We start from the raw sequence: 12,526 nt of genomic DNA on the forward strand, positions 1-12,526 counted from the left end.
GAGATTTTGCAACAGACAGAAGGCTGGGCCAAACGCACATTAAGATCTTTTTCAGTTCGGAGATTCTGAATTTTACATAATCTACTTGGGAAGTTAAGAAAATGTTGATCTTATATCTATCAAAACTATTTATTTTTTGTTAGAATTTGATGAATGTAGTCATTTTTTTTTCTATAAACTCCACGACAGTTGATGGGAAATTGAGATAATATCTACTGTGCCTTCTTTAAAAACCGCTTTTATTGGGGAAAAAGATCAAGGTATACTTTTTCTTCCTCTTTTTGGATTCTGACAACATAGCTGTTTTAGCCAGATATCCCTCCACATTTTTTCTACATGACATCCTCATGGATGAGGCCTAAGGTGAGTTCTACTGTTAATAAAATAACCTGATGGAAAAGATTTCTCCTACTTCCATATGTAGCAGTACAAGTACATGACTGCAGTTATCTTAAAACACAAACTAAAGAATAATTCCTGTAGAAACTGGCTTTAATTTTACCAATTAAAAAATGGGAGGAAACTGTAGTTACAGATGAAAAGGGCAGTGTGGTAGAGTAGAAAGAACATGACCTTTAGAGTCAGAGTGACGTGGATTAGAATCCTGATTCAGCCACTAGCATTTGGACCTAAGGTGAGCCTCAATTTTATCTAGGGAAAGGAAGATGACACTCACCTTGTAGTTTATTGTGAAGAAGAGAAACTATATATATATATATATATAGTTATATATATATATATAGTTATATATATATATAGTTATATATATATAGTTATATATATATAGTTATATATATATAAAAAACAATTATATAGTTATTTATATATAACAATTATATATAGTTATATATAACAATTATATATAGTTATATATATAACAATTATATATATATATAGTTTTTTATATATATATATGTAAAACAGTAACAATTATGCTGATTGATGCTACCTTAAAATAATAACCACAAATCTTGAATGGGCAATATGTACTTTCCCTGTATCAAAAGATTATTTTATACCTTCTCCTTTTTCCTCTAGCCTTCTGATCTCTCTGCATGATTACACTGCCTGGTACATTATAGAGAAAACAGAAGTACAAAGAAAATCCCTTATCCTTTACCATTAGATCTACCAATGACTCCTTATCTATGTCAGCATTTCTGCATTCCCTCAGAGGATATAGTACCCCTGTTACTATCAACAATTAATCCTTCCATTGTGCTTTGGGTTCTATCCTTTCTCAACTTCCCATGACTTTATTCCTTTAATAATGTCCTTTAGTACTATAACAATTTCTTCCTCTCAGTTAGACTGTTACCATTAGTTAATGCACATGTTCTAGAACTGTGCTGTGCAATTCAAAAGTCACTAGACACATGTAACTATTTCAATGAATGGAAATTAAGTTAAAAAGAATCAGTTACACTAGCCATATGTGGTTTGTGGCTTCCATATTGGACAGTGCAGATTATAGAACCTTTCCATTATTGGGGAAAGTTCTGCGGGACAATGCTGTTCTAAAACATCCTACTTTAAAAACAAAAAAATACCCTCTATCCTTATACTACATCCATATCCGCTATCAACTCATTTCTCTGCTCCCTTTAACAACACTTCGTAAAGGAGTTGTCACTTCCCCATTCATTTTCTCCTTAATTCATTCAAATCATGCTCCCTTCTCCAACACTCCAATGAAACTGCTCTTAAAGGTCATTAATGGCATCCAGAAGGCCAGTCAATGATCACTTCTGGTTGTTTTTTTTTTTTTTTTTTGAGACGGAGTCTCGCTCCATTGCCCAGGCTGGAGTGCAGTGGCACAATCTCGGCCCACTGAAAGCTCCGCCTCCTGGGTTGAGGTCATTCTCCTGCCTCAGCCTCCCGAGTAGCTGGGACTCCAGGTGCCTACCACCATGCCTGGCTAATTTTTTGTATTTCATTTTTTTTTTTTTTTTTAGTAGAGACGAGGTTTCACCGTGTTAGCCAGGATGGTCTCAATCTCCTGACCTCATGATCTGCCCACCTTGGCCTCCCAAAGTGCTGGGATTACAGGCGTGAGCCACCACGCCCGGCCTGATCACTTCTTGTTTCTACCCTCCTCGACCCCACAGAAATATTCAACACAGTTAATTACTTCCTCCTTCTTCAACTCTGTGATCCTACACTCTTTTGGTTTTCCAGCACCCCACTAACCACTACCTTTCCTGGCTTTCTCACCTGTGCTCCAAATTTAGAGTTGAAAGCAGAGCTAAAAGAGTAGAACTAGAACTTCTCTGGAGGTAATCACATACAATCTTGATGTTTTAGAAGTTATTCATATATTGATGACTTATAACTCTTTCTGGTCCTAATCTGTCCCCAAAACTCAAGATTTTCATATCCAACCACTTAAGTAACATTTCTCCTAGAAGTGTAGTAGCCATTTCCATTTTAACATATCCAGAATATAACTCTTCATTTGGGAGATTTTCCATCCTCAAACCTGTACCAAGGCCTCAGTCTCAGTAAGTGGCATTACCATCTAGTAAGTGGCATTACCAACTACCAAGTAATAAACCAACACTTTCTCTACCCTCTGCTAATATAATCCACTTCCAAAAACATATCCCAAATGTATATTTATCTTCACTGCTACAACTGTAATCTAAACCACTATTGTTTTTCACTTAGAGGACAATAACTTCATAACTGGTTTTCTTTGCTTTCATCCTCCCTAGAATATGTTCTCTTCATAGAAAACACAATAATCTCTTGAAAACATAGGATTTATGACACTTCTATTGCCTAAAAGCTTTCCAATGCTTCCCACTGAGTTAGAATTAAATCTAAATCTCTTATTATGACCCAAAACCCTAAATGATCTTGCTCCTGCCATTCTCTCCAGGCTTTCAAGCCATTCTTCCCTTTATTTAATGTACTTCAGCCACAATGGCCTTTTTTATTCTGTTCTTCAAACACAAATTAAATCCAGCCATAGCACTTTTACATTAGCAATCTCCCTTGCCTGGAACATTCTTCTCTAGTATTTTCATATGGCTAGCTCTTTCTTGTCATTAAGGTTTCAATTTCCTTGCATATAACTCCCTTAGTGAATCTAAGGTAGCCATCCATGACTAACACATCACTTTGTTTTATTTCTACTATAGTAATTCTCATTGATATTTTCTTATTTATCTACTTATTGTTTATTTCCTGTATTTCCCAACTGGACTGTAAGTTCCATGAAACAGAGGCACTGTCTGTCTTGTTTACCATTACCTCCCCAGTATTTTAGAAGAATATCTGGTAGAATGGGAGCTCAAAAACTCTATGTTGAATAAATGCTATGTCTCTGCTATAGATATTCTATATTTTAAAAAACTGCTCAATTTCTAGATCAGAACAATTTCTACTACATTTTCTTTAGTAAAGTTCAACATTTTCCGACAATTTTATTCTGGCTTATATAAATGACATTTCATGGTCAGCATTCAATCTTGGAAGAAATATTCAATTATACACACATGTTACCCATATTTGTGAAAGCTGAAAATCAAGAGATTGAAAACAGCATAAAACCCAATGGTTTGGAATATTTGAAACTCACCCTCTGATAGCACTGAGGCAGAGTATTTTCTAATAGGGGAGGAGTTCTCTGCATCAATATTCCAACAGATTCTCTTAAAAGAGGAATAACACTAAGGAAAAGGAAAAAAACAATTTGTTAAAGTCACATTCTGACAATCCCATCCAGCAAGAAAGTAATAATATCCCTTCCTATGGTAGAATATAATAGGACTTAGAATAATATGAGAAAAAACAATCAACCATTGTTTTAGATTTTCCATGTGATCAGTAAATTATCCAAAGTAAAAGTAAAAGACCTAGAGAAAATGTATTAATGTATGAAAAAGTAAAGCTATAAAACTGAAATAATATAATATCATCTAAACCCAGCACATGTTCAACTGTTAGTTAAAATATGACTCCACATGGTCAGAACCTTCCAAAGTAATCATAGCCTACCATGCTAACTGGTCCTTAATATTTATCAAATATTTACATGCACTTATCTGAATAGCACTGATAAGGAAAATACAAAAAAAAGAATACATCAGTCTATTTGTTCAATATCAGTCATATTTCATTATTTAAAAAATATAGAAGCCTGGCGATAACCACAGATGCAGTGAAATGAACTCAGCTCCTCTAGGGATGGTGCCCAAAAGTCTGCACGTGTTGCTGTAACTAGTCTTCAATTAGTATTTGAAACTACTGTTTTAGGCTATTTGGATGATTAAATGTACACAAAACAGGCTGGGCGTGGTGGCTCACGCCTGTAATCCCAGCACTTTGGGAAGCCAAGGCGGGCAGCTCACGAGGTCAGGAGATTGAGACCATCCTGGCTAACACCGTGAAACCCCATCTCTACTAAAAATACAAAAAAAAAAAAAAAAAAATTAGCTGGGCGTGGTGGTGGGCACCTGTAGTCCCAGCTACTGGGGAGGCTGAGGCAGGAGAATGGCGTGAACCCGGGAGGCGGAGCTTGCAGTGAGCCTAGATTGTGCCACTGCACTCTAGCCTGGGAGGCAGAGTGAGACTCCATCTCAAAAAAAAAAAAAAAAAAGGTACATAAACAATTAATAGTAGAATGGTGACGGTTACTCGAATGTAATGGCTTTCCAGTCTAGCAATATCCAATTCACCTTAGAGTCTCATTTTGTTTTCACTTCTGATATATTAAATCAGAATCTTTGAGGGAATGTCCAAAAAGCTCTCCATGTGATTCCAATGATTCAGAGTGGCAATGCACTGTTCTACTGCTTGAAGTAGGTTAAGAGAGGAGGTCAGAAATGGCTTCCCTACACTTAATAGCTTAAGTCAGTGCTCACTTTTAAACTTAGAGAATTTCAAAATTTTCAAGTAAAACTTCTGATAATAGCTGTAGCTGAAGAAGATAAAAAGAACATCCATCTTTCAAGGAAGGTTTCATAAGAAGAGTAGAAGCAAGTGTACTTTCAGGACTAGTGGTATTTTGACAGATGGAAAGGAAAGAGAGGTACCAAGAAAGACCCAAAAGAAAAGACACAGTGCTTATCTGGCTCACTATTATATTCCCAAGATCTAGCAAAGTGCTGGTCATAAAGTGGGCCCAATTGTTGGTTAAATGAGTGACAGAAATACAGATAATCAAATCAAGAAAAATTAGATGTCACCCTTAATTCCTTCTTCTCCCTTAAATCACCAAGTTCTCATGATTTAATATCCTAAAGGTTTCTTGACTCAATTCCTTCCCCTTCATTGTACTATGCATGTCCACAATAATCTCCATATCTTCCACGTGGATTATTATGATAGCTTCCTAAGTGGTCGCTTCAGCTCTAGTCTTATTTCCTCAAGTCCACGTAACAAGCAGCTTCAATGATGGCTCCCAATGACCCTGCCCTATGTAGTATTCATACCCTATGTAAAGTTTCAGGACTTAGTGACTTGCTGCTAATGAACAGAGTATGGCAAAGTGATGAGACGTCACTGCCAAGATTAAGTAAAAAGACTCTGGCTTCTGTCTTGTATACCCTCCTTGTTTGCTTTCACTTGCTCTCCCACAGCTGCTATGTTGTGAGCTGTGCTATAGCGAGGACCATGTGGCAAGAAACTGAAGGATATTTCTTGAGAGCTACTAGACAGACCCTCAGTTCAACAGCCCAAAAGGAACATAATGCTGTCAGTAACCACTTGAGTGAGCTCAGAAGTAGACTCTCCCCCAGATGAACCTTGGAGTAACTGTAGCCCCAGCTGCTACCTTGATTACTACCTTGTGAGAGACCCTGAGCCAGGCAACACAGTTAGCTATACCCAGGTTCCTGAAAGACAGAAAGTATAAGATAATAATGTGTATTATTTTAGCTACTAGGTTTTCGAGTGCTTTACGTATCCACAGATAACTGATACAACCAGATTTTATAGAGACGTTAGACTAATAGACATAAAATAGGTATGTGACCCTATCCCTTTCCCACTAAGAAATGTGTCAAAAGCTCCCCACTGCCTAGGGAATAAGTGCTGGCTCTTTAACATGGTATATTTTTGGATCTGGCCCTCTACCTTCACCTATTAATCCTTGCTTCATATTTTAAGCTCTCCAAATAAAACATACTTGTACTTTACCTTATACTGTTTCTTACTTTCATGGTTTTGCTCAAACTGTAACCTCTGCTTAGAATGTCCCTAAGCTGCCCTACAGTCTTACATTCACTCTTTGAAATCTCACATGTCACCTCTTTTAGGGTATATTTCCTGATCGCAAACTGCCTTCTACACTGCATGAAGTGTCTTCTCTGTGCTCCTATGAAAACAATCTGTGCTACCTACACTATTACTACATTGCATGATAATTACCAGCTTGTGTTTCCCCCTCCCTCTAAACAGAAAGTTGCTTTAAGGTAGGAATTATCTTATTTATGTTTGTAAACCCAGCATCTCAGACAGTGTTTGGCAAATAAATGTTTATGGAACAGAATTCATAGCTGAATCTATTAAACATAATTAATTCATAAATTTAAAAAGTATATCTAAGGCTCGGGATCAATACTAAATCTTAAATAATATATGGAATCATTAGCAGTTAAGAAAAGGCACTAGGTAAAGAAAGTAAAGGCACGGTAAGTAAAACATCTAGAAAAAGGGGAAACATATTTCCAGTAATAGTAAATGCCTCAATGAAGAAAAACAGAAACAGAAAAAGGCCATCAGATTAAACAATGCAAATATTGTTTGAGTCCATCCACTGTAACATTTCAGGAAGAGTAAAAGCCAGGTTGGAGAAAGAGAAAAAAAATGAGTAGAAAACAACTGCAAATGGACTTAAGGATTTTGACAGTGAAGAATATCGGTTATTCATTCATCTAAACTGAAGAGTGGTATCGGTTTCTACCTACTGTGTTGCTATTAAATAGGTGACGACTTCCTGTGTTTACAAAAAAGGCAAAGAAAAAAATGACGGCATATTAATTAGGTACAATTCAACCATCATTTTTCTTTACTCTCTCCATCCTCATTTCTCAGGAAAAAGAAAGAATCCATCACAGAATGTTTTTATATATTAAACTTAAAATTTTTATCTTTCCCTAACTGTACTCAGAAAATGAGGCACAAAAATGGTTCTCCTTGAATTACTGTTTGAGAATAAGAAAAAAAGTTTTTTTCTTACCTACATCCTAAGTTTAGTTATTTTAATAATTTCTTCTCCAATCTTAATCTAGGGAACTACTAACAATGTTTAGATATCTGACATGAAAATTACTCTCAAATGGAAACCATGACACTTGGGTTCTGATTCTGCCATTAAATAGCTTTAAGCAAATCACATATTCTTCCAGAGCATCAGTTTTCTCATCTATAAAATGAAGGAGTAGGCTAAACATCCAGGCAATTTCTTTTATCTTTTATATATTTTCCATTCAATAAGAAAAAGTGGTTAAACTATAAAGAATACTAGAGAGAGAATATATTTGGAAATGAAAGAAAATATAAATTGTTTTTATATACTAAGGGGAAAAAAGTAGTGTCACCAAATGACACATAGATATACTTGGCAAAATGATTTATTCTATCATGATAGATAATCCAGCAAATGAATTTTATTAAGCAATCAATATTAAGCAATTATTAAGGATCTACTACTATGTATCTGGCATCAGATTTTCTAGAACCAGATGGGACTTTACTCTAGAGTTGTGGAAATGGTGGCCTAGAACACCAAAGTAACTTGTTTAAGGTGTGAAATGTTTGTTTAAAGACACAGCTAATGAGCAGGAGAACTAGAACAGATCAGGTCGTTAGACTCCAAGTTCAGTTTTGAAAAGTTCAAGTCAACAAACATCTTGTTATATGCCAACCATGGAGCAAGCATGTGCTAGACACTGGAAATACAAAAATAAATAATATAGAATATTTTGGTTCAGAGAAATTCATAATTTTATTTTTAATAAGCCTGCAGAGAAGGCAATGGAAATCAGGTATCAAACTTATTTAGGGTACACCATTTAGAAGAAGGCACATACGAATTTAAAGCAACTACATATTATGCTTGTATCCATTTTCACTTTCCATGAACTTTTGGTGAATGGTTTCTTAATTGGTATGTTGATAACTTCTTTTTAAACATACCTTTAAAAGTAAAGAGGAAGAGAAAAAGGAATAGAAGAGGCATTGACTCAACTGCAACAGAAGGCATACAGTATGAGAAATAACATTACTTAAGCAACAGGGGTGAAATAACTTGTGCGAACAAGTTTTAAAAATTTATTGTTTCAGAATACTCAGGTTTAGTCTAGTTGTTTCCCCCAAGGAGCTAAAACACAGTAAGAGATGGTGAATCCCATCTATAATAATCCTTGAGATCAGCCTTAAAACATTAAAGAGATTCTCTTAGACAGTCCAACAGTCTCTTAATAAGTCACCTAGAAAAAACATCTACAGATTTATCCAAATCTTTGTTCAAATTTTTATGTGTGTATTCCATGCGTGTTGCCTTCCAAAGTCTGCTACTCCTTGCTACCACCTTTTTAAAAAAGAACCTAGTACTTCTTTTTTTTCCTCCTAAAATTCACTTTCACATGAGGCCCTTAGTTTAAGGACTCTAGAATTAGTAAAGAAGTTACATGATCACAGATAATATCATATTAGAATTAAAAGGGAAATTAGAGATCACTCATTTTAACACAATTCAAGAACCATATGTAGATAAACGTTTTAATAAAATTAATGTTAGAAATAAACATATTTTAAAATTAACTAAATTATAAGACATCATAACTGATATAAGGAAAAAAATTATAGTGCATTTTTATCTCTTTTTTTCATAAGGATCAATTGTGGTTTTTATTGATTTGCCTATACTGAAATTTGGAATGGTTGCCTTTTTAGGTAGAATTTTAATAAAATGTTTACACTCAACAGCAGCAAGCATTTCACCAAAGCAAATGGATATGTCACGCTAACTTTCTCCAATATCAATTTTAAAATAATGCAAGAATTTCAGCTATAGGAGCCATAACTATGTCATACAACTATGGTAGGGAATAACGGTACTTGCTAAATCACGTAGTGATACGCAACTTAGAACATGGCCAATTTCTATAATAATTTAAAGAGTCATAAAAATGTAAAAGAAACCTTTAGAAACTCTAGTTTTTGCCTTTTAAAATTGTGTTTAGCTCAGGAGTTTGTGTCCATATTTTTCTGATTAACTATTGTAATGGAGAAGCATAAACCAGATTTTAGCTTGGATCTATCTAGCCATAATGAAAGGATATGTAGAAAAAGACAAGCTTAGCAAATTCCTGACTGAGCTAAGACTTAGAGCTGCATCCAAACCCAAAAAGTAAGCATTTGGAAACAATTAGAGGTTCACTTCTGGTTGACTAACCCAATTCTAGCCTTCACAATGAAGCACCATTTCCCTATCATAAATAAAAAGAGATGAGTCATTAGGTATGAGTTTACCAGTAAAAGAGGGGAATAATTTTATTCTTCAAAAGCTGATGGTAAATCAAATTTATAATCATAAAATCATAAACATAAAATTAATTTGAAAGCTTTACCCTTAAATGCTAACATATTAAATGAGCAGTAGTTACTTACTACTCTTTACTGCCAGTAATTTTACAAATTAAAATATATTCAAATCTTACTTCAGAAGTAGTTTCTAGTGAAAGAGCCTCACTACTTCAACAGTAAATAAAATGATCTACCAGTAGTCATAAACAAACCAAACAAAAAAGGGTATACATTACAAAACTTTCTGAAGACCAGACTACTGACAATCATAATGTTTAATAAAAAATTTCAGTTAAAATTATTACTTAGATCTGAGAAGAAATGTCAAGTAATATTAATTAAAACATAATTACAGATTTATCTTCATGAATCAGCTTATGAACCAAGTTTTCCTGTATATTGTAGGGGTTCTTACAATCTACAAACGTAAAGAAAGAAAATTATACTTTTAAAAATAAATTTTAAAAATAAATTTGGCAAATGTTGTATACTATATTTTCAGGGGACAAAAAAGCCAAAGAAAATTGACCCATAATGGTAATGCAATTCACATTTAAATTAAATATTTGGTCACATTTGCATAAATATAATTAATTCATAGTGATGGATAATTACCTATTAATCTAAAATTTCATAAGCCTTCTATAGAATAGATAACCCAAAATCTTATCACCTGGGATTGTGGTTTACTTCATAATAATGCTGTGTTTCTGAAACCTGTGGCTCAAATCAATCCATATTTACAGAAAACCTACCTTACTCAATAATGGGGATATTAAGATACCCTAAGATACCCCTAGAACTTACAGCCAAAGTCATGAAAAAGTCATCCTTTTCCATAAACTTAGTTCTGGAACTTAGTTTTAACACCTAATACATCTGGTCTTTGGACCAAAACACCAGTGTATAATGTCAAGTTTGTAAATAATTAGTAATGTCATTGTTTAGATAGCACTTAATAGTTTTTAAAATGCTTTCATAAATTTTTTCTAATTTAATCCTCACAACAACCTTAAGTAACCTTTAAGAAAATGTTAGAATCACTCCCTCATTTTACAGATGAGAAAACTGACTTGGAGAGGTTAAAATAACTTGTTGTTATACATAGGCAAGAGTTAGTGGCAGAGTTGGGTGTGACACTGCCAAGACAAAAGCTCTGCACACACTGCAGTATCTCATCACAGTTATGTTCTCTAGAGTTAAGAGAAGAGCAATAAAATGCCACATTCATTTTATTTCTAGTGCCCAGCACAATGCTTACAACCACTTAACACATCTGCTGAATGTATTATGTACTTAGAAATTTCAAATGGCAGATTACTGACATTTAAACTAGCCCTGGTTTGACATGACTTTCAACCCTTCACAATAATAGCTAAATAGCATAACAGTGAAGAGCTTCCCAATTCAGTCACATCCAAACAAGAACCTCTAATAAACAAAAAGCAAAGTATCTTATCTTCCATTCAAACATACATTAGAAAGAATTGTACTTAGGAACAATCAGCATTCTCAATTCTCAATGTGCAATTTATCTTAATAAAAGCTCTTCTCTTCATTTTTATGAAGAAGAAACTAAAATCACACCAGCAATATAAGTAAAAATTAAATCTTAAAATGAGAAGAGACTAAAGTCAATATAGTATTGGGCAAAAAGCTCCACAAAATATACACAGCTTTGAGAGAAGATCAGGCAGGAATAAATTCATATTATTCCTATTAAATATGGTAACATTTGTATTGAAATGCTAATGAGACCTGGAGGAACCGCCCCACTCCATCTGAAAGCAGCAGTTAGGTAAGGATGGACACCCGCAGGAGAAGCTCTGTAAAGAAATCTGCATTTTAAAAAGCATAGAAGTCAAGAAACAGGACCTGTTTAGAAAAACCACATGAGACAACAACAACAAGTACTTAAGCCTATCAAAATTGAATTAATTACCATTCAGGTAGCTTCAGAAATGACAAGTATTAGCCCAGAACAAAAAGGTCAGCAAGAAAAATCCAAAAGGAATAGGGACAAAATGCTAATTAATCGGCCTGGCGCTCACGCCTGTAATCCCAGCACATTGGGAGGCCGAGATGGGCGGATCACGACGTCAGGAGATCGAGACTATCCTGGCTAACATGGTGAAATACTGTCTACTAAAAATACAAAAAAATTAGCCAGACGTGGTGGTGGGTGCCTGTAGTCCCAGCTACTCAGGCGGCTGAAGCAGGAGAATGGCATGGACCTGGGAGGTGGAGCTTGCAGTGAGCTGAGACTGTGCCACTGCACTCCAGCCTGGGCGACAGAGGGAGACTCTGTCTCAAAGAAAAAAAAATGCTAATTAATCTCTGGTTTCAACTGGCTATCAGGAATCTGAGTTAAACTATGTCTACCTAGTTGTATTTGTCTGTTTTCGTACTGCTATAAAAAACTGAGACTGGGTAATTTATGAAGAGAAGAGGTTTAATTGACACAGTTCCACAGGCTTAAGAGGAAGCATGAGTAGGCCTCAGGAAACTTACAATCATGGCAGAAGGTGAAGAGGAAGATAGGACCTTCTTCACATGCTGGCAGGAAAGAGAGAGACAGTGAAGGGGGAAGTGCCACACACTTTTAAATCATCAGATCTCATGAGAACTCACTCACTATCACAAGAACAGCAGGGGGAAATCCTCCCCCAAGATCCAATCACCTTCCACCAGGTCCCTCCTCCAATGTGACATGGGGTTTGAGTAGGGACACAAATCCAAACCATATCACTAATATAAGTTTAAAATGGTATATTTGATCCAATCTACATAGTGTTCAAACCCCATCATTTCCTCACAAAATGGTAATAGAGCTTTGACTCTTAATGGCCGAGTATGTTGCTGTGAAGAAATCCAGCATCCAGGAAGGACACTGCAGAAAAGGAGAAAAGGGCATCATTGAAAGTACAGTTAATCTTTTGTCCTCTTAAATGATGCAGGTATAACCTATCTAGGATTTGGTTTAGGACCT

General features: G+C 35.2%; 1 protein-coding gene across 4 annotated transcripts in view; it reads right to left on the bottom strand.

The window, feature by feature from the left end:
* The window catches only part of SLC30A7 (solute carrier family 30 member 7), an 84,954-nt gene that overhangs the window by 16,110 nt on the left and 56,318 nt on the right, over positions 1-12,526 (bottom strand). For all 4 annotated transcript variants that reach the window (XM_077992348.1, XM_077992370.1, NM_001266184.1 and 1 more), the window contains 1 exon segment: positions 3,584-3,674. In XM_077992348.1, the coding sequence (XP_077848474.1) occupies positions 3,584-3,674 (91 nt within the window).

The sequence above is a fragment of the Macaca mulatta genome, chromosome 1 (genome assembly GCF_049350105.2).
Source record: "Macaca mulatta isolate MMU2019108-1 chromosome 1, T2T-MMU8v2.0, whole genome shotgun sequence".
Classification (NCBI taxonomy): Eukaryota; Metazoa; Chordata; class Mammalia; order Primates; family Cercopithecidae; genus Macaca; species Macaca mulatta.